The 22,271-nt window shown below is 53.6% G+C and overlaps 2 protein-coding genes across 2 annotated transcripts; one reads left to right on the top strand and one right to left on the bottom strand.

The window, feature by feature from the left end:
• Window positions 1-3,348: 3,348 nt before the first annotated feature.
• Window positions 3,349-7,044, bottom strand: LOC311204592 (class I histocompatibility antigen, F10 alpha chain-like; the record flags this gene model as incomplete). The annotated part of the gene is made up of 7 exons (XM_084280999.1): window positions 3,349-3,533; window positions 4,436-4,468; window positions 4,669-4,776; window positions 4,858-5,130; window positions 5,207-5,347; window positions 6,214-6,477; window positions 6,984-7,044. The coding sequence occupies 7 exons, from the start codon at window positions 7,042-7,044 to the stop codon at window positions 3,349-3,351; spliced, it is 1,065 nt and encodes a 354-aa protein (XP_084137125.1).
• An 11,310-nt stretch (window positions 7,045-18,354) lies between these two features.
• Window positions 18,355-20,926, top strand: LOC311204595 (A-kinase anchor protein 1, mitochondrial-like). Its single transcript, XM_084281001.1, has 5 exons — window positions 18,355-18,385; window positions 19,377-19,527; window positions 19,705-19,772; window positions 20,490-20,563; window positions 20,869-20,926. Exons 1-5 carry the CDS (start codon window positions 18,364-18,366, stop codon window positions 20,914-20,916), a joined length of 363 nt encoding a protein of 120 aa, XP_084137127.1. The 5' UTR covers window positions 18,355-18,363; the 3' UTR covers window positions 20,917-20,926.
• The last annotated feature ends 1,345 nt before the right edge of the window (window positions 20,927-22,271 follow it).

Below are 22,271 nucleotides of genomic sequence, written 5' to 3'. Positions count from 1 at the left end.
AAGAAAGTCAATGTCAGGTGTTAGTAAAAAAAAAATGAAATTACAGGTACTAACTGGGGGAAGGAGATCTGCCTGTGTCATTACAGATACGGGAACCAAGTGGGGACCAGCCAAGTGGATGAAGCTGTGGATCCAGAAGAAAGCAAGTCTGCATGAACCAGGATGGGATCCTGGTCCCAGGAACTGAACTCAAGTGTTCCAAGTGCAGCCACGCTGGACTTGAGTTTTGTTATGGGAAATATTGAACTATTGAACAGTCTTTGAAATATGCCTGTAAATTAGTGAAATAGTGACTTCCACACAGCCTAAGGTCACGGACAATAATGGCTGCCTGTACCAGAAGAGAAGCTGCTGTTACCTACACCCAGACACTCCTGACACTCCTGACTGGCAAAGCAAACAAATACAACAGCAAAGGTAGCTAAGGCTATGGATGTGGATTCTGTGAGACCTGCCACCTCACAGAATCCTGCAGCAACTGATTTCCTATCACTGGCTCACGGACACGGCTGTCAAGATTCTGATGGCATGTGCTGCAGGAACCTGTCTGACCACTCTCAGTCAATTCACACCAGCTTTCAGAAATTAACAGATCAAACACAAAAGCTACAAGAAAATGGATTCTTTGGATTGAACAATTGGCTTCATGGGTGGGGAATGTCAGGATGGGTATTGTCACTGGCCAGAACCGGATTGCTGATTTTAGCAGTTGTAGTGGTTGTCTTACTCTTCCTGCCATGTTTGTTGAGCTTTCTGCAAAGGGCCCTGCAGAGATCTCTACAGGCAGTTTTTGTAACACAAATACAAAAAGGGGGAATTGTCAGGGAAGACAGCGGGCCTGGCAGTGGCCTAGCTCTCTTCACCCAAAACATAGGCCCTGACAACATCCTCGTGTGCCCATGAGACAGGACAAGTTACTCATGCTGAGAGGATCTTAATAATCACACTTTCAAAACACAGTGGCCTTGCTGACAGGGGTACAGGCTGCCCTAAACCAAGAAGTTGTGATGGGAAGAACTTGGGAGTAATGGAACATGTCAAGAACCAGCCATAATAAGATGGTCAAACAGCCGGTGTGCGGATGCTTTTAGGCATCAAAGGTAAACTAAGGATATTTGGCGATAAGATGGGTTATCAGAACTCGTTATAATCACTAACCAATCAGTGGGGTGTGAACAGTGTGTGTAAGCAATTAGCAGTTTTTCAGCTTGCCACGCAGTAACAAATGTCTCTAATCTGTGGGATTTCACCCAATAAACGACTTCACCTAAAATTCATTTCGAATTGGGTGTTGCTCTCTGCTGGTCTCCACAGGGATTGAGCACAGAAATAGAGGGGGACATGGAAACACAGTGTGGAGGGCGTGGGACATTGAGTGGGGCACATGATGGGGAGACATGGGGAATGCATGGGGACCCAGAGGTGGTAGAGAGCATGTGGAGATATGGTGGAGGGAGGAGTTGGTGACAGCCATGGGGACAAGGCTGCCTGATGTCCTGGAGGGCCACCTCCAACTCAAGGATGTCTGGTTCTGCTACCCTGAGCAGTAAAAGCCCGTCCTCAAGGTGGGCATGGGGGAAGGATGGGGGCTGCAGTGACAGGGCAGGAGGGCATGGTGGGGAGGGCATGGGGATATGGACTTGGCCGGGATAGTTTGGAGGCATAGCAGGGGGACAGACATGGTGGCAATATGGCAGGTGGACATAGGGACATGGTGAAGAGGGCATATGGGGACACAGATGTGGTGGGGGCCATGGGCACATGGCATGGGGATAGAGAGGTGGTGGGGAAACTGTGGGGACATGGCAGGGACAGTGGGGACACAGTGAGGACATGGCAGGAAGGGCATGGGGACATGGATGTGGTGGGGAGGGTGTTGGGACATGGTGTGAACAAGGTAAAACTGCATTGTGAGGGCTGGGGGCACTGGGGGAGGGGCCACAGGGTGTCACCTCTGTCACCCAGAGTGTGTCCCTCAAGCTGCAACTTTGAGAGGTGCTGGCGGTGGTGCCCCCCCGGGGGCAGGGAAGATCCCCCTGGTGTCCCTGGTCCTGTGCCTGTGACACTGAGAGCCAGGGGGTGCTCCTGGACAGTCACCCCCTCCCTGACTACCAGCCCTCCTACCTGCACGGCCAGGTGCTGCCACCACCTGTCACACACGATGTTCCCAACAGGTTCCAACTGCCACCTGCTGCCACCACCCATCCTCAATGTGTCCTTACTGCCACTTGCTGTCACCACCCATCCCCACCACAGCTCATCAGCATGCTGTATCACCAACCATCCCCAAAGCATCCCCAGATATCCCTGCCATGCCCATGGGACATCCCCACCATGTCCCTGACATGTCCCCAGCCGTCACCACCATGTCCCAAACACATCCCTGCTGTGTCCCCAGATGTCTCCCCCACATTCCCAGCTGCATCCCCATTGTGTTCCCATCCCCATCATGTCCCTGCCATGTCACCACTGCATCCCTGCCATGTCCTCAGTTTTCCCTTCCATGCCCCTGCCAAGTCCCCTGCTATGTCCCCTGCAGTGAGGGGGGATAGAAATATAGACACTTACTTAGTTAGTTACTTGTTTGTTTGTTTATTTATTTATAAAGCACCTATTGACAAACATTCTTTGGATCCACTCTGACAGCAGAGGGAAGAACAAAGAGTCAGCCTGTCAGTCCCTCAGTGCTGCTGCTTCCAACAGATTTAAAACCAAACAGCACAAGACTTTGCTTCCAGCTCGCTCGGCTGGTGTTTAATGCTGCTGCTCCGTCAGGGAAGCAGTACTGCCACACCCATCCCCAACATCTCCTTCTGCATCCCTGCTGAGAGCCCAGCCCTTTCCCAGCCCTGTTCCCATCACATAACCTGCCGCATCCTCACCATGTCCCCCCCGGCATCCCCACCGTGTCCCCAGCCATCCCCTCTGCTGCATGTGGCTGCCATCCCCCAGGAGCCACTGCTCTTCTCCCACTCACTCCACGCAGCATCGTGTGTGGACCAGAGAACTGGAGCCAGGCGCAGGTGACAGTAGCAGCCACCCAGGTGGGTGCCCACACCTTTATCACCCACCAGCCCTGGGGCTATATCACAGGAAGGAGATAACCCCCAATCTCACTGTCCCTGTGTCCCCAGCCTCACCCCCATCTCATATAGAGGTGGGCGAGCTGGGGATACAGATCTCGGGGAACAGTGGCAGAGGGTGGCCCTAATTCAGGCCCTGGTGATGGATTCTCGTGTCCACTGTCCTTTGTACCAGGAAGCTTCACTGCCTCGATTCCAGTGCATTGTTAACCTTGATGCATGACCTGGGCGATGGCTGCAGTGCTCAGGTCAGGTGCACCCTCCATCATGAGCCCAGCTGTCCGTGGTGTCTCAGCCCCCATGTCCCACAGGCCCATGGAACTACGAACAGCTCACGACGACCTTCCCACTCCAGGTCTACCTGAGCATCTCCAATTTTAGCCACCTGGTCTCCTTGGTCCTTGTCTTGATGGTCTCCAGGGACACGGCCCTTCGACATGTAATGGGAGTCTGCGCAGGCAGCAATGTCCAGGCCCAGCTGCCTGGCTTTGACTGCTGCAACTCCCCATGAAGGAACAAAGATGGAGAGAGACTTTTACCAAGTCTTGGAGTGGCAGGTGAAGGGCCATGGTTTGCTACTGAAAGAGGGGAGATCAAGGTCTGCTTGTAGGTCCACAGCCCAGGGAAGTGCTCTGGGTCTCTGCCAAAATGGTGGGCACTCTTCTGAGAGCAAAAGCCAAGATTCATGATGCATCCACACAGACAGAAGGTGTAAGGAAGGAGACTGCAGTACAGGCAGGAAGTGTTGGTGAGTGCACGCACCCTTCTCATGCCGAAAAGGTAAGTGCCTGCACAAGGTGGGCACAGGGTGATGATTAGTGGCATCAGGTGCCCGAGCTGCAGGGAAGAAAAAGAAGATGAAAAAAGACCTGTGGGGACCAAGACTAAGGCAGTTCATTAAGGCAAAAGCAAAAGCCATGTGGAGAAGCAAAGGAAAAACAAAAGAATCATTCGCTATTTCCCATCATCAGGAGATGCCCAGCAACATCCCGGGCAGCCGGGCTTCAGTATACGCAGTGGCTGCTCCAGAACACAAGCATGGTCACTAATAAACCATGTACTGGCACAGTGTGGTCAGCTCTCTGCAGGCAGCTCCCAGCCTCTCCAGCTGGTGAGACCACAGGGGCCACATCCAGCTGCCCCGGTTGCTCATGGAGCAGTAAGACTGAGATCACTGCAAGGATGGCAGGAAGAGACAGTGTCACCCTGGGAAAAGACCCTGTCCCCAACCCTCTGCTATGGTTGCCTCAGCATCCGCCGCAGGCAGCCCAGTGTCGCTCTGACCATGGGTATCAAGGGGGAGCACAGAGAGCTGGGCCTACCCCATCCACCCCCCCAATCCCATGTCATACCTTTGGCCAAGCTGCCAGAGCTCCCATCCATGTCTATAGGGGAGAAACAGCTGTGAGCTGCCACCTCATGCTCGCTGTGGGCACAGTGCATGTAAGAGAAGAGGGGAAGAGGCAATGAACATCCACTGCACTTTACCCTCAGGCTCAGGGGCTCTGCAGAGAGTTGCATCTTGTGCCCACAGCCCCTACCAGCCCCCCTGGCTCTGCCTTCCTCCCACACCCTGGGGATTTACCTGGTCTGTACCTCCAGATGATGAATCCAGTGATGCCAATGATGACAGCCGGGATGGCAAGGGGAACAACCACCCACAGCACGATGGATGATGAGTTGGACTCTGGCTCTGGGGATGAACAGGGTGGTCAGGAGGGGAAAGGGAAGCCCCCAGCCCACTCTTTCATGTGCCCAAGGCCACCAGACTCACCCCACACAGAAACCCCTGGCTCGGACAGGCTGGCATGCTCCACATGGCACCGGTACTTGTCCTGCTCCCCAGGATGGGCCTTGATGGACACCCAGGTGTAGTAAGTGCCGTCGCTGTTGGGCACGATGCTGCCCCACTGGGTCTCCTGGTCCCTGACCTCACCGTCCTTCAGCCAGCTGATGCTGATGGGCTGTGGGTAGAAGCCGTAAGTGCGGCAGTGCAAGGTCAGGATCCCCTGGGTCTCCTTCCTGGAGACTTGGACCATGGGGGGCTCTGGGGAGGGAGTGTCAGTGAGGGCTGGCACACACATCCATGCTGGCTGCTCCCCATGGTCCCCATCTCCCCTCACCTTTCCTCTCCAGCACGGTCTGCCTGTAGCTCAAGTATTTCCTCAGCCACTCAGGGCAGGTGTTCTCCAGGTAGTGCTTCATGTGCTTAATGACAGTTCTGTCTGCCTCCCAGTTCCTCTTGGTGATTTGTGCTGCTGCATCTGCCGCAGTCAATGTCATCCTGTCCTTGTCAAAGGCAATGAAGTCCCTCCCGTCGTAGGCAATTTGTCAATACCCCCTGGTGCTATTGTCCTCCAGGATGTCACAGATGACTGTGCTCTGCAGTGTGTGAGCCCCTGAAACATGACCAGGGAGATGGGGCTGAGGGGCTGCTGCAGCACTGGGCCTTCAGTGGGGCAAGGCCCCCTGGCAGCACCCCCCACTCCAGCCCTGTGTGAGGCTCGAGGTAAGCAGGCACAGATACAAGAGCTGCCCCCACCCTGCCCAGGGTCCACAGCACTTGGGGCATCACATACAGCTGTGACACAGACCCCTTGTGCCAAGGGTATGGCTGGGCTGGCACCCAGCCCCATGGCACAGTGTAACAGCAAGGGAATGGGACAGGGTCCTGAATGCTGGGAGAGGGATCAGATAGGAGATGGCACGGGTAGTGGGAGCCCCTCTGGCTCTGAGGTGGGGTGTACAAAGTACCATAGGAATGGTGTGGGGCTGGGACACAGGGTGGGATCCCCTCTGAGAGTTCTCAGGTTCTGAGAGTACTCACTGCCACAGGATGGTGAGGGCTGTGATGTAGCACCCAGGTCTGGGATGGGGTGCAAGGCATGGTGGGGAGAAGGCCAGAATGTGCTTGGTGGGGAACTCAGAAGCCTCCCTGGATCTGGCACAAAGTATGCCATGGAGTGTGGGACTGGGGGACAGGGGTGCATGGAGCCCTCTGCCAACAGCACTGGGCTGGGAAGGATCGGCACGTGCTGGGCCAGTACCATGAGGAAGGGTGGTGTCTTCATGGGGGAGAAGGGAGTGGAGATCTCCCATCCCACAGAGCCCCTTCCCAGCCCACACTCACCCCCACTCTGGTTGTAGCGGCTCTGCAGTGTGTCCAGATCCACACGGTTAATCTCCTGATTCTGCTGTCCAATCTGGGTCTGCTGGTCCCAGTGCTGCTGGTCCAGGTTGGCCGCCATCCAGTCTGCCCGGGGCACCGCCCTCCCCTTCTCGCTGTCGTAGTGCACAATGAGGTTCCCGTCCATGTACCCCATGGACACAAACCGGGGTACTCCTGGGCTGGGCTCTGACACTGCGGTGTGGAGGTAGCGCAGGGAGTAGAGCTCTGTGGGGACACAGGGGTCAGTGAGGTGTTGGGGGTGCAGGGTGAGGGTTCCCATAGTGATGGGGTGCAGGATTGGGTGGTGAGCCTGGGTGGGGGTCACAGAGCAGCAGACTGGGGGTGTGGGGGTCAGCTTCAAGGGGAAGTGTCTGTTGGGGACGGGTATGTGTTCAGGATGGGGTCCTCCTTCCCATGAAGGGAAGCCGGGGGGGTCCTGGTGATGATGAAAGGGGGGCCATGGCAGTGAAAAACCCAAGGTTCCCAGGAAGGGGTCCAAGGGGTCCCCAGCATCAAAGAGAAACAGATCTGTGGGACCATCTTGTAATGGCATGGAAAGGGTGGAAGGGGGTGGAAAGTGGTGGAAGGGGACTATTCCGAGGGGGCACCTGTTCTTCAGGGATTGTGATCAGGGGTCCCTGTGCCCTGAGGTGGTCTGGTGCACAGGGAATGGAGAACTGTTGTCAAGAAACAGGATCCAGGGGGGTTCCTGGATCCCCGCCCGCACTCACTACACGCTGCCCAGCCAAGGATCTCCAGCAGCAGCAGCCCCAGCGCCTGGCCCAGCCCCATTGCTCATCACTCCTCTCTGGGTCCCCGATATCACGAGAATAAGGAGCTCTGGGACAAACTTTGCCACAAGCCCCACCCCTCACCCCATGATTGGCTCTGCCACCACCCAACAGCCAATGGTAGCCTGAGACACTTCTTACCAGTGACTCCCCCACAGCACCGCCCAGTCCCCACACGCCCCCCTACCCCAACACCTTCTCAGGGCCCCAGACCCCACCATGGCCCCATACCATCTGTATCTCCCAGCCTGGGGACACCTCTGCCCCCCCAAGTCACAGATCTCCCCTCCACCCCAGCCCTACTCTCCTCCCCTTCCCCTGGGGCACCCCAAGACCCTCAGACCTGCCTGTCCCGGGGGGACCAAGGCGCCTGGTGTCCCATGGCTCTCCCCACCCGGCTCTGACACCCTTGGGGTTTGTGGGTGAAATAGATGGGTCAAGTGTGAAAACCTCCTGGGGAGAGTGTGGGCAAACCCCAGGGCTTGGGGGAGGTGTCCCTTGACCCTGCTGTCCCTTGTGCCCAGTGCCCCTCATGCCCTGGGTTGCTTGTGCCTTCCATCACCTGTACCCAGCGTGCCTCAGGCCTGGAAGCACTCCTGCCTGGCACTGCTCGTACTGCATCTCCTGCACAGGTCCTTCAACTTACCAGTTCAAACCAGCAAAAAGACCTTCCAGAAGGATCTGGACTATCTTCTGCCCTGTCTCAGAGAATCCCTCTGCTCTCCTGCCCCATATGATGATGCCATCAGAGTACTGCAGGTGCTCTGGGGCTTCACCCCTTCCAGCGCAGTCGGGGTCAGCCCAGGGCAGATGGTGGGGCTGTATTTCCACCCCTGGGGCAGTTGATTCCAGGTGGACTGAGCACCCTCCCAGGGACAGCAAACTGTGCCCTACTCTCTTCTGCCAAAGTTATCCAGAAAAATCCAGTAGTGATATCAACTGGGGTGTCCCACTGCGCTGCCTCTGACTCCAGTTCCTGCTGGAGCTCCAGCATGTCCAGCACAGAGGCACTGGTGAGCAGGGTGACTCCATCCAGCCCACGACAGCCTGCTCTCACTCTCCACTCTCCACTGGACTTCACACTGTCCTTAACAGAGGAAGCTCTCTGTGCCCACACACATCAAGGATCTGAGTCCAAGCCAGAGCAGAACACCCAGTGCCCACCTGAGTAGGGGGTACCCAGGCCGGGTCTGATCTTGCTGGTACCCAGGGCTGATCACCCAGAGCCCAGGGGGACAGGAGTGCAGGGCTGCTGCCCATCCATCCCAGAGCTGGCTCAGCGGGCACAGCTCTGGCAGCGCTCAGCAGGGCCCCAGACACGGGGAAAGCTGGGAACTCCAAACGGGTCAGTGCGGTGTGATACTGTTCACCCCAGGGGGACTGGGGGCAGCCAGGCAAAGGATGCTGCCCGGAAGGGCTCCCGACTCCCACTGACTGAGACACAGTGGGAAGCCGGGAGTCAAAAGCGGCGGCTCCCAGTGGGCAGCAGGGAAAAGGAGGAGGGGACACGGGGAGTGCTGAGGGTTCATGGAACCGAAACCTAGAGAAACAGACCCCAAAGCCTTCCTTACGCACATCCCCACCGTTGCTCACATCTGCAACGTGCACCAAACCCACCTCAGCAACACTGACCTCCACAAAACCTTCTGCAGAAACTGACAGACCTCATCTCCCATCGGTGAGTGCTTATGTGCTTTGAGTCATCAAGCATAATTCTTAGGAGCTCTGAGTCAATGGTGTAGTACTGACATCCTGAGCAACACGTTGAACCAGTGGGCCATTAATGTCTGTTAGAGCCAGAGAGGTTTCATGTGGGGTTTTTGTTGTAGGTTTTTTTTTTCTTTTCCTAACTCTCCTGCCCTGTCGTGTGAGGTTCTGTGACAGTTGCTCTCCTGTTTTCAGCAGGGTTAGAGTTAATGTTAATCTTGCAGTGAGTGTAGGGCTGTGTTAGGGATTTAGGGTGATGGAACCACCCTATTGGTTTAGTTGTTGCTAAGCAGTCAAGGACATTTCAGCTTCTCATCCTGCCCTGTCTCTGAGACAGGGGAGGCAGTCAATAAGCTGGGAGCACAGCTCCTGGCACTACTACTGCTGGTGCTGGGCTGGATGTTCAAAGCCCTCATGGTCCCCATGGCCCTCGAGACCCCCAGAACCAGAGGGGCTCCCACACCCTGGGTTCAATGTGTCTGTGTCACAGCTTTACATGGTGCCCCAAGTGCTGTGGGCCCTGGGCAGGGTGGCGGCAGCTCTCGTTTCAGTGCCCGATTCCCCAGGCCTCACACAGGGCTGGAGTGGGGGGTGCTGCCAGGGGTCCTTGCCCCGCTGAAGGCCCAGGGCTGCAGCAGCCCCTCAGCCCCATTTCACTGAGGGGGCTCACACACTGCAGAGCAGAGTCGGCTGTGACCTCCTGGAGCACAATAGCACCAGGGGGTATTGGCAAATCCCCTATGATGGGAGGGACTTCATTGCCTTCGACATGGAGAGCACCTGTACGTGGCTGAGCAAATACTTGAGCTACGGGCAGGCTGTGCTGGAGAGAAAAGCTGAGAGGATCCTGACCTTGCACTGCTGTGCTTACAGCTTCTACTCACAGCCCATCACCACCAGCTGGCTGAAGGACAGGAGAATGTCTCCCCCACGAACCCCCAGGGGCTGCCTGAACACAGCCACTGCCTCCCCATCCTGCCCCTCTGCGCTGGGGCTGCAGCCCCACCAGTCCCTGTTTCCATAGGATTGAGCTTGGCCATGGCCCTGCTGGTGCTTCCCAAGGATGGGATGTCTAGAAGGAAGATGTCCCATCTCCTGCCCTGCGGGGCAGATCCTGGCCCCAGGGTGGTGAAACCTGTTGAGCTCTGAGCTCTGCCCCTGATACTCTGGCTACTCCTGTCCCCAGCAGATGTGGTGTCCCTGGATCCCCAGGGCTCCTTAAAAGACACAGCTCTGATAGTGCTGGAGAGGAGGAAGGGGAAGATAGAGAAGGGCAATGGGGGTCACAGGTGCCCCAGTTGGGATGGCAAAGAAGGGCTCTCCATGCTAAAGAGGTTCCAGTATCTCCCAAACCCCCAGCACGAGTACCCTGACACTGGAAAAAAACATTCCTCGAGGACAGGATGGGACCACACAGCTCCCCAGTGCAGCCCCTGCTCTGCCCCACTGCCCCTCCCCAGGAGTTATTGCAAATCCATTACTGACTCTACAGGGCAGGAAATACAAATCTCCTGTGGAAAGGGAAGTTGCTCACCGGGTGCTCAGGAGCTGCTGGATGCACCAGGCTGCTTTAAAACCCCATCCTCTGCTGGCTTTGAGGTGCAGATTTACGTCTGTGGGCAGCATTTGAGGCCCCACTGCCAGGCAAGAAGCTGAAATTCTGCATCCTCCTACCAAAGCCCAGAGGCAGAAAATACAGCTGCAGTACCTGGGTGCAGGTGCTGGAGATGGCTTTTCCCAGAGCTGCACCTCTCCCAGCAGCCTGTGCTGGGGAACAGCACGTCAGGGCATCCCCACTGTGAGCTCTGCCAATGGTGGGGTGCAGAACTCCAGGGCACCAGGACGGGTGATTTTCACCACAGCCAGCAAATCCCACCTTCCCCAAACTCCCCCTTGCCCCTCACACAGCCACCGGCCCCACCACCCAGCAGTGCTCACCCTGGGATCCCTTTTGGACCCATGCCACCTCATGGGTAAAATACCTGGGATGTGACATATCTGCTCATGGTTGTCCTGCCATCCTGGAGAAGGGAAGCACCCCACAGTGATGCAGGAGCCACTCAGGCTGGAGCATATCTCTGCACCCATCCCCACCAACCTACAACCCTAATCTGCCATTGATGGCCCACCTTCAGGCATGTCCCCTCCAGCTACATGACCAGGTTACCCCAATCTGCCCAGCCACCAGTCCAACCAGTTTTCCAGCTTCTGGTTGGGGTGCAGGTGACTCCCCAGCACCCCAACAATCAAGTTCATGTTGAGGAGCATCATACCTGCTCTGGACATTGCTAGATCCAGATGGAGATGGAGGGCTGTCACAGCCCAGAAAACTTCACTGTGGTGTATCTCGAAAACTGCATCATTTAACTGTGATGAGAGACAGTGAGCACGAGGGGGGGAATCATGGAAGGAAACTCCACATCCGATAAAAGCAGATGAAGTGAATGGATCAATCCCTTGGGGGTACGGAGACCCCTCGGGTTCAGGACAGGCTTTTTCTTAAAATAGGCAAATGGTTTTGAAGGTGGGAAGCTAAAAAGAGGCTTTTTAGCCTCTAAGGTAGAACCTTGATGTTCCCCTCCAATGCATGAGCCATGCTGAGCGGTCCCCAAACCCCACAGCCCTCCATCCCAGTGGGAGAGAGGCACCCCTGCAGCCATCCCTGTCCCTTACCTTATGACCCAGTAACTCTAAAGCCCCTTGAACCAGAGTGCAAAGCCTTCCTCATCCACCCAGCTACCCCAGAAACTGAATGGGAGTCAACTTTCCACCTTGTCCACTCTCCTCCTGGACCCACAACTGGGTCCCATACTGGGACCAGTGGTGTTTAATATCTTCATCAATGACATCAACAGTGGGATCCAGTGCATCCTCTGCAAGTTGCAGATGACACCAAGCTGAGCAGAGGGTTGACATGCCAGAGGGATGAGTTGTCATCTAGAGGGACGTAAACAAGCTGGAGAGGTGGGTCCATGCAAGCCTCATAGAGTTCAAGAAGGCCAAGTGCAAGGTCCTGCACTTGGGTTGGGACAATCCTCACTCCCAATACAGGCTGGGGGATGATGTGATAGAGAGCAGCCCTGCAGAAAAGGACTTGGCCCAGTGCATCCTGGGCTGCACCACAAGAGGTGTGTCCAGCTCATGGAGAGAGGTGATTCTCCCTCTCTGCTCTGCTGAGACCCCAAGTGCAGTACTGACTCCAGCTCTAGAGTCCTCAACAAAAGAAGGACATGGACCTTTTGGAGTCTGTCTAGAGGAGGTCACAAGGATGATCGAAGGATGGAGCACCTCTCCTACGAAGACTGGCTGAGAGAGCTGGTGTGGTTCATCATGGAAAAGAAAAGGCTCAGAGAACTCAGAGCCCCTTTCCAGAACCTGACACATGTTGTCCAGAGAGATGGTGGAGGCTCCATCTCTGGAGACATTCAAGGTCAGGCTTGAAGCTCTGAGCAACCTGATGGAGTGAAAGGTGCCCCTTCTCACTGCAGGGGGTTGGACTAGATGGCTTTTAAAGGTCCCTTCCAACCCAGAGCATTCTGTGATTCCACAACTTCAGTCTCAGGGATGGAAGGAGCTGTGGGAATGTCTCCACCCCCAACTGCCAGGAGAGGGCAGTGTGAGCCCAGAAGAGCTGCTGAGCCCCAGCTCCCAGGTGGGACCAGCAGATCACCTCCCAGAAGAGCATCCTCCGGCCCAGGCTGGGATGCTTGGAGCACCTGAATGGGCATCTCAGGGCTGTTGGGTGCTGATGAGAACCACCTCATTATCGAGCACTGTGCCCAGAGGAACAGCAGAAGCTTCATGAGGGAGCTGGAGAAGGGAAACCCAATAAGATTTCAGGTTGGCTCCCCTCTCCCCTCAGCATCCCATGAGCACAGGCAGCAGCTTCACCTTTCCTGGTGTCACCCCCATCAGAGTGGGAACAAAACGCTGTTTGTACCCGGGGTTGAGGCAGGAAGACCAAACTCAAACCATTCCCTCGGGCATCCCAACCCCAACCAGGATGAGTCCTTGAAGCCCACTGCCATCCTCTGACATGGATGCAGGACCCCCAAAATGTGGAGAACACGCTGGATTTCTGTTCAAAGGAGTTTCGGGGATCAGAGCCAGGAGCTCCCAGGGAATGACAGCATCAGGAGACAGGTTAGGGCTTGGGGAGTCCCCCTGGCCTGCAAAAACCACTGGGGAGAACACTGAGGTGCCCCAGGGATGGAATGGGAGCACAGGGGAGAGGGTCCTACCTGCCGGAAGGGCCGGGGCAGGGGCTGGAGAAGTGCCATGGCTTCTCAGTGGTGGGGTGATGGTGACCTCCTGGAAGGAGAGCTCCTGGTGACAGCTGCCTCCTGGGGGTGTGGGTTGGGGGGTGCACACAGAGAGGCTGTAAAGAGGCCTCAAAGTGACAACATTTTGAAAGTTAAACCATTAAACCAAAGTAACCAAAATGAAAGAAGGGGAAAAACCCACAACTGAGACCCAACATACAAAGGAAAGAACTAAAATTTAAAAAAAGAAGCAAAATTAAAAATATCCAAGCAAAAAACAAAACCTGAAAAGAACTAGAATAACCCCCTGAATAACTGAATAAAACACATGTAATATTATGAAATCAAATAATCATTTTTTTACAAAATAAGAAAGAAAAATCAAAGAAACCAAAAAACCAAAGAACTAATTTTAAAAGGAAATCAAAAGAGAAAATAAAAAAGCTAAGTAAGAAATAAAATTGAATGCTAAGAAATAAATTTTTAAAGAAAAAACAAATTATAAATTTTAAAATAAAATTAAGCCAAGGAAAAAAATATAATCCCACAGTAATAAAACCTTAGGAATAAATTTTTAAAACCCAACAAACCACAAGGTGAGAAATACAATTAAAAGTGATGAACTAAACTTCAAAAAGCCAAAGTCAGACACAAAGCTTGAAATATTATCATAAAAAAATGACAAAAGAAGGAAAAACTTGTTGCCCTGATGTTCCCTCTGCAGTAGCCCCCAAGCCCTGAGGTCGGACCCCGCCTCTGCCGCCAGTTCCCCTTTCCCCCGGCTGCGCAGGGTCCAGGGGTTCCCCCTGCCCGACAACCTTCATCTCCCCCCTACATGCGCTGGCACAGAGCGAGGCTCCGCGGTACCTGCGCACCTACTGTAGGTGGGGAGGGCTGACCCAAACCCACCCAGCCCCCAGGGTGAGGGAGGATGGGGTGGCCCCCACTCACTGGGGAGAAAAATGCCTTTTCCAGATTTCCCTCTTCCCTCTATTTTTATTCTTTTTTTTTATCATTTTCCACTTTCATTTTAAACCCTATTCCATTTTTATAACCATTTTTTGCCTACTTTATAAAAAAATGTTTCCTCCTTTGTAAAAATAATTCTCCCATTTTCCTCTTTCAAACATATTTTTTTCTTTTACATTTTAACCTTTTTTTTTACCTTTTCTTTTTCGCATATCCTTATCCCCTGTTTTATCCTATTCCACCTTTTTTAAATCTCCTCCCCCCATTTTTACCTTTCTCGGTTTTTATTTCCTCTCTTCATCCCTTTGTTTCTTTCCCCTCTTCCCCCTTCTTTCTCCCCCCCTTCTTTCTTTTCAATCCACACTTTCTTGCAAGAAAAGAAATGACAGGATGGGCATCTTCAGACCCCCATGGAAGTTATCAATAAAATAGCAGCCATGTCTCCACCGGCCAACACAAAGGAGACTCAAGCTTTCCTAGGCACTGTGGGTTTCTGGCGAATGCATATCCCAAACCACAGTCCCATTGTCAGCCCTCTCTACCATGTAACATGGAAGAAGAATGATTTCCAATGGGGCCTGAGCAGTGACAGGCCTTTGAACAGATCAGACAGGAGACAGTCCATGCAGTAGCCCTTGGGTCCATCCGGCCTGGGAACTTCCTCTGCCCAAAAGCTTTTGTATTTCCTCTTCCTGGAGGTGCACCTGGTATGTGGGTACAGGGTGGGCATTGCAGTTCCTTGCTTGGTTCTCCTGTTCCTCCTCTGACAAGGGGTGATCTGGAGGGTTCCTAAATGAGCTTCTGCTGTTGTGGGAGTCTCCTTCAGCAGCTGGCTTTTTGTGGGAATAAATGCTGGAGATAAAGAGGATCTTTTGTTCTCTTTTGGGTTAAACAGCAAATTCCTGCAAGAAGAAAACCGGGAGAAAAGAAAGGTGGAGCTGGCTTGTTCCCAGGGGACTCCTCACAGCACAGAGCCCCACGTAAGTGAGCGCTGCTTGGGTTTGGAAAATGAACTGTGGCTCCTTGTGGTGAGGGTCTGAACCCGTCCGAGTTCAGCCCAAGTCATCAGCCCGGAGCTTCTCCTGTTCTTATGGCACCAGCTCTGGCTGCGAGCGGAGCGGGAAGCTGGGTTGGACTCTCCAAGCAGAGCCTCTTCTCGCTGGCCCAGTGCTCTCTCTGCTGTTTTGGGGTTGGGGTTTGTTTCATCAGTCTGCCCCATTCATGTGAATCTGACTTTGTCCCCATTCCATAAGTTTTTAAGGATCTGTTGAGCCCTTGTCAGAGACCGTAGGCTGCCAAACCCAGCTCTGGGATGAGGATTGATTCTGGCTTGGAGCACAGAGCCCGGTGTGTGACAGAGCAGGGGCTGGTGCCAGTGTTTCTCAGGACATTCCCTCCGAGGGAAAAGCGAGGCCTCAAGCCTTGATTGCAGAGACACGGCGCTGTGCAGAGCTGGGTGTGCCGAGAGCTGGGGGGACCCGCCGAGCCTGCGGGAGTGGGAAGCGCATCCCGAGTTGGGTGCGGTTAGCGCAGGGCTGGTGTGGGTAACGCCTGCTGCTCGTCCTCTGAGGGAACGGCACATCCTCTGCCTTCCTCTGCCTTCCCTAGGAAATCCCTCAGCAGCAGAACAGCAGCGACTGTGGGGGTTTCGCCTGCCAACACGCAGACAGCATCTCCCAAGACGAGCCCATGACCTTTCCTCAAGTGAGCGAAGGTTTCCAACAGCTCCAGAGCTTTTTGCCCTGGATTTTTTCAAGAGCTGGAGGAGGGGAGTTCAGGCAGCAGCCTGGGGCAGGGGCTGAGGGTTTGTACCTCTCCTTGGGCGCGCGCTTGCTGGGGTCGGCACTTTGGGGTGGCCTCAGCAGGGCAGAGCAGCGCTCCCCGTCCCTAACGAACCGGGTGTTTGTGCCTCCTTGCCACCCTGACTTTCTATTTAATGGCTTTCTCTCTCCTCTTTCCAGAGTCACATCCCTCACTTCCACAGGAAGATGGTGTGGGAAATAATCCACCAGCAGCTGCTGTGAGACGGGCACCACTGCAGTCACACTGTGATCCCCTTGGACTGACCCTCATTTTAGTTTCTCTTCTGAAGTTTGACCAAGTCCCTGCAATGTGGGGTTGGGTTTGTTGTTCTGTTTTTGTCTGTTAAATGTGCAAAGAGAAATATTTATTTATTTTATTGCATTAAATATTTAAATTCTATAAAAAAAAAAGCCGTGCTGGTGTGAAGCTGTTTGGGACCGGAGCGGCGTTGACCCTGTAAACAATATGTCATCAATCATGTTGGAGTGGGTTTTTTGGGGGTTCTTTCTGTTTTTCCCCCTTATATTCTCACAGCTGCTCTAACTCCTTTAAAATCAAAATCGAATCCTACACTAGAACCAAAATAACGTAGAAGTGAAGCTGTTTTATTAGGGTGACTGTCACATTTCCCCCTTTGAAAGTTTTGATAATCATACTCAATACTTTCACATACTCAAATTGTGGCTTCATTGAATGTCAAATTGTCATGTGCAACTTCTTTAAGAAGTTGAATTGCAACGTCTTTAACAAAATTATAATTTATATTTTAGATTGAACTGCTATTGATATTAGATTTGTATTTATTTTCTTATCAAACTTGTTCACCTGCTTTTACTTGCCAAGTTACAGGTTTGTAACGGGGCCTGTGAGTGTGATAAACAGAGATACTTCAGGTTTTATTCATTCTCACTTCTTTTATTACTATGATGTTAGTGCTATGCCTATTCTCTTAAAAAATAGTAATTAAAAAAAAAACCCAGTCCTGTCTCTGCTGCAGATGGACTAAAAAAACTCTAGTTTGACAGGATCTTGAATCTCCTGGCTTTGTCCCCATCTGCAAGATGTGCATCCTGGTTTTCTGCCTGCTGCCCCCCTGTCTCAAGCCAACCCACTAGAGGTCTAGAATTGCAACAGTTGCCAGGGACCTCTGGTGACCAACCAGTGACATCTCTGTCAGAGGGGCATCACCTGGGAGGTCACTTCCCAGAGGGGAAGCACCTCCAGCCTTGTCAGGGGAGATCACCTCCGGTCTTGTCTGGGGAGATCACCTTGAGCAGGTCGCACACGACGGTGTCCAGGTAGGTTTTGAGTCCCTCCAGAGAAGGAGACTCCCCAGCCTCCCTGGGCAGCCTGGGAGGAATTTCCTTTTCTTCTTTTCTTCATTTCTTAAATCTTCTCTTTGATGGCTCAGCCGGGTGATGGTAGAGATGGTAAAGCCGGTATTTACCCAGTCTGCCCTTTCTCCAGACTTTATCCTACCTCCTGGGTCTGGGATTCCTGAGGGCCCCTTCTAGACAGGTGGATCCTGTCCCTCTCCAAGAGGTTGGAGTCACCAAAGAACATCCCCTTGTTGTCCAAGCCAACCCCCTGGCCTTAGTACCAGCCGTGTAGCCAGGAGTTGAGAGGTGTGAGATTTCCCAGCCCGTTCAGAAAAAGGAGGAAAAGCCAACTTGGGCACCAGTGTTTTCCACTGGCACCCCCAGGGCTTTCTGGTCTTCTTGATTCTGCCTGGTGAAATTGTTTGAAGTATAAAGGTGAAGTCAGGTGAAATCCAGAAGTCTATTGGTGCGAAATGTCCTGATATATGGTCTTGGGTGAGGAACTTGTGGTGTGCTCTCTGGTAGGGACGTGAATTTCAGGACTGGAATTCAGGGACAGAATTTCAGGACTGGAATTCAGGGACTGAATTTCAGGACTGGAATTCCAGGACTGGGAAACGACCCTGTTGGTGCTCATAGAAACACCTTCAGGCATTTATGAAGCTTCAGGCTTTGTGTTACTTTCCCACTGACGATTGTAAGGTGCTTTCTTGTTTCTCTTCCCAGCTGTAATCCCTGAGGCTGTGTAAAATGGCTGGGCGCTTCCACAGAGTCCTCCTGTGTGCCATACCTGGAGTGCTGGCACTTGTTGGCTGCTGGTGGCTGTACTGCCAAAGGAGAAAGTCTGCCACCTTTAATCAAGAAGAAAGAGCCGCTGAAGAGCAGCAGGAAACACCAGCAGCGAGTGTTGGGGCGAGAGAGGCAGCCTCCAAGGAAGAGCAGTGCCCAGGGGATGAAGCCTCAGCCTCCCTGCCTCTGGAGATGGCGAGCGTTGCGTCCTCTGGCTGTGCACGTGCATCTGAAGGTGGGACGAGTGCGAAGGCCCCGCCGCAGAAGACAACGTGGTCTGGTGCATCAGGCCAGCAGTTGGATTCACAGAGGGTATCTGCAAGCCAAGATGTGCCTGCTGAGCAGAGCTCAGCACCAAGAGAAAAGCCTCCCACTCTGGCTCTACCTGAAGGCAGCATCGTGCCCCACAGTAAAGGGGTGCATAAAGAGGATGAACTGGCCATGCATCGTGATGGTAGCAGGGCAGCAGGAATGGGTGAAGGTCACTCAGGAGGTAAGGGATTTCCAAATCCTCCTACAAACACATGGGGACCAAGTGTTTTATGTGCTGTACCCCTTCTGCTTCAGAACATGTCTAAATCTATCCTCTCCCTCTAAATCTATTCCTCTCAGCAGAGGAATATTTGGCCCTTGTACAGGTGGGTATGCATTTGCTCTCAGAATTCCCATCGCTGTTGGCTCTGGGTGAATTTCAGGGTCTGCTGCAAAGGGGTGAATGGGCTGGTCCCCTTTCAGCATGGAGTTTACTGTCTAAAGCTGAGGGTGTGCTTGAGCTGCCCAGTGAAATGGGCCATGTCTGGGTGCTGAACACCCCGCTGCTTTGAGACCTGCTCACACGAATGGTTTCTGCTCCCGTTGAGGCAGCCTCCAGTAAGCACGGGGTCCTTCTCTCTTTATGGGCTGCTGCTGAATGGATGGATGGCAGCAGGTTTCTGAGGTGCTGCTGGGCGAGGCAGAGACGTGCTCTGAGGAGCTGTGGTTGAGTCAGTTGGTTTCAGATCAAGTGCCCTTGAACCCTGTCAGTTCTGTGTGAAGAGTTGCATGGCCCCCCACGTGCTGAACTCCAAGTCAATGCTGGCCACATGTTTTTACAGCAGCATACACACCCTACTTTCTGTGTCCTGCATAGACTTGGCCAGCAGATGAATGCCTGCTATTCCCAACTGGATATTCCCACTCTGCCAACTCCAGTAGAAGGCAAGTAACTCAACTGCTCACAAGCTGTTTGCTTGAGAAACTTGTAGGGTCATGCAAAAGCCCAATGCCCCTGAGCACGGTAGTGGCAGACAGACTTGAGAGTCCAAGGCAGCTCTGCTGAGTCGCAGCTGCAGGCGGGTCTGATGGAGGGGCAGGGGTGTGGAAGGGAGATGGGAGCAGCAGAAGGAATGCTGTTGGTTCTCAGGAGGTCGCTGCGCAGCGCGGCTGATCCGCCCGAAGGGCTCGTTTCTGGGCATCCACTCACCCTGAGCTCTTCTGCTTTGCAGTTGGCAGGATCTGCGCGGCTCCGGCTCTGGATGGGGCGTGGTTACGGGCTCAAGTCAATAGGTACTTTGAAGAGACCGGTGAAGTGGAGCTCCGCTACGTGGACTATGGAGGCTACAACAGAGTGAAGATCGACCAGCTCAGGAAGATCAGGTCTGTAGCTCCTCTGCTGCTGCTGCTTGGATTGCTGGGAGCGTGGTCTGGGGTCTTTGGAGGGTCTTTACTTTTAAACTGAATTCCTGCTAAAGCAGTTGATTAATTGCCGTAACCTTCAAGGACACAGGAGAAACTTAAATCCATCTTCTTTGGGTTTGTTCCCTTTTCCTTCAGGTCTGACTTCTTATCGCTGCCTTTCCAAGCAGCAGAAGTTTTGCTGGACAACGTGGTCCCGCTGGCAGGTAACGGAGCTCTCGAGACGTACCCTGGTGGTGCTCTGGCAGGTTTCCCTGGGTGCCAGCTGTGTACCAGCCTTGATTCTGTCTCAGCCTTCTCCCTCCCCTTGCGAGCGCAGCCTCTGAAGGGACTGGAGTGAGGGCTGGAGAAAACGTATTTTCTTCTAAATGTGTGAGTGTGGCACAACCTGTCAGGCTCCAGGGGAGAGATGGGGAAGGGCCAGGCTTTCTCCTGTGTGGAGGGAGGAGAGAAGGAATGACTTTACTGAAGAGCAGGTTGGCAGGACCTTCAGGGTATAGGTGAAGTAGCTGGAGCTACTCTGCCACCTACTGTCCCGAAGGAGTTACCAAGGCAAATTTAGCTTTTAATTTGCTAGACAAACGCCTGAGATTTTCCTACTAGTCAGAGTCAAAACAGCAATGGCAGATGAAAAGTCTGCTCTTCTGCCTTTCAAGCCTCCCAATTCATCAGCTGCTGGAGTTCACATGCAGGTGGCTTTAGAAAGCGCTCGGTCCTTTCCCTTCGGCAGCACAGCAGGGATAATACTTGTGTGACCTCCAGCTGGATAGGCTGGGTCCAGCAAATGCCTCCAGCGGTGGCAGGGGAGGGTTCTCTGTTCGGGCTGCTGTCAGAGGTCAGGCAGGGCTGGTTGCTTAGTCCCTCCTGGCCTGTGAAGCCTGGCACCATCTCATCTGCTGTCTCCCGCTCTGCTCTCTCCACAGACGAGGATCACTTCTCATCCCAAGCGGACGCAGCCGTTGTGGAGATGACCAGAGGCGCAGTGCTGGTGGCGCAGGTCAGTGGGAGCTGTCTGGGAAAGCCTTGCTGCTGCTTTGAGTGCTGCTGTCGGCCCCTCTCCTCCAGCATCCTGTGTGTGCTCCAGGCCAGAACAAAGGCCCAGCTTGGACGCCCGGCTGCTGGGCAGGGCTCTCGTGGAGAAACCTTGGTGCTGAGACCTTCCTGGTGCAGCATCGGCAGTGCAGTGGCTGACGCTGGCCGTGCCAACTCTGTGGCTCAGGGCAGGGCACTGCTGAGAATCGCTCACGCTCGCGACCAGGACTGGTGTCTGTCTGCACACTGATGTCGGTCTGTCTTTTCCAGGTCACAAATTATGACAGTGCAACAGGTCTGCCACTGGTAGAGCTCTGAACTCGATGGGAGATGAGGTGTGTCTGGCCACATGCCTGTTTTGTCAACACTCTTAGAGTTGACGATGATGATGATGCAGAGTGTTGATCAGCAACTGGCTGATGGTTCTTCCCAGTGGCTTGTTCACCTTTCTACTTCTTTCCCCCCCCTTTAGATGCTGTCAGTGAACAGAGCTCTAGTGGAAAGAGGGCTGGCTCAGCGGCTTGACCACTAGAGATGCCCCAGATGCTCTGACGCTTATTTCTGCAGAGAAATCTTCTTTTGCACTGTTACAATTTGGTTTGGCAAGTTCTTAAAAGAAAACGTTCTCTTACCAGTGTGTGGAGTTTTTCTGGTCTGTTCAAACACATTTCGTAGGGAGCACAGCTCGTCCTTACGCGGTGTCTGGGTCACACAAGACCGGGAGATACTTCATGGGAGGATGAACGTGCACCATGTTATTATGGCTTAGACACACTAGGAGTAAAAAAACCCAAACCAGCTACTCAAAAACCTACTAAATACAGCCTGGTGCTAACGTGAGATTCGTGGCCAGCGATGCACAGAAGACCAGCAGTTTGTTGCTGCTTAGAAACATCCAGTCATCAGTTTCCACACAGCATCCTTGAGCTCCTGGATCCTCACGCTGTAGATGAGGGGGTTCACTGCTCAGGGAACCACCAAGTAAAGAAATGCCACTACCAGGTTCACTTGTCTGTGGAGACAGGACAAGGGGCAATGGCATCTTGTAGGAGCGTAGGAATTTCCACACCAACATGTGGAAGAACTTTTTCAGTGAGAGTGAGGGAGCCCTGGGACAGGCTGCCCAGGGGAGTTTGGAGTCTCCTTCTCTGGAGCTATTCCAGCCCCATCTGTACGCCGACCTGTGTGACCTGTCCAAGGGAAACTGCTTTGGCTGGGGGTTAGACCCAGTAAAAAATAGGCGAGTTCCACGGACTTGTGGAGGGCTGGATGTGTCCCTTGGTCAGTTGCTCCTCTATTCAATCTTGGAAGTGGGCAAGTTTTTCTTTAGTAAGCGGCCATCGCTCGACCCAAACGGGGGGTTGTATTTTCCAGGTTAATTTTCAAGTAAGCTGCCCACTTTCTATGGTCACCATCAAAACTCCTTTTGCTCTGTGCCCAGCCTTGCTCTCAGTGGATAAACGCATCCCTGAGCCTGTGGCACATACGAGCAAATGCTGCAAACCGATTCATCAGGAGACAGTGATTTCTGGGTGGGTTGGGTGGGAGGTGTGGATGGGAGCGGTGGGTGTAGAGACCAAGTGGGTCCCTGATCCGATGGCTGACAAGGCAGATTCTGGCCAGGCGGCTTCGGGACCGTCTCTGTAGGGCTTTTGTCCGTGTGCACAGGCTCC

Source organism: Gallinula chloropus (assembly GCF_964237585.1).
Source record: "Gallinula chloropus genome assembly, contig: HAP1_SCAFFOLD_110, whole genome shotgun sequence".
NCBI lineage: Eukaryota > Metazoa > Chordata > Aves > Gruiformes > Rallidae > Gallinula > Gallinula chloropus.
Note: the sequence above shows the minus strand (reverse complement) of the source record. Positions and strands in the feature narration are given on the sequence as shown.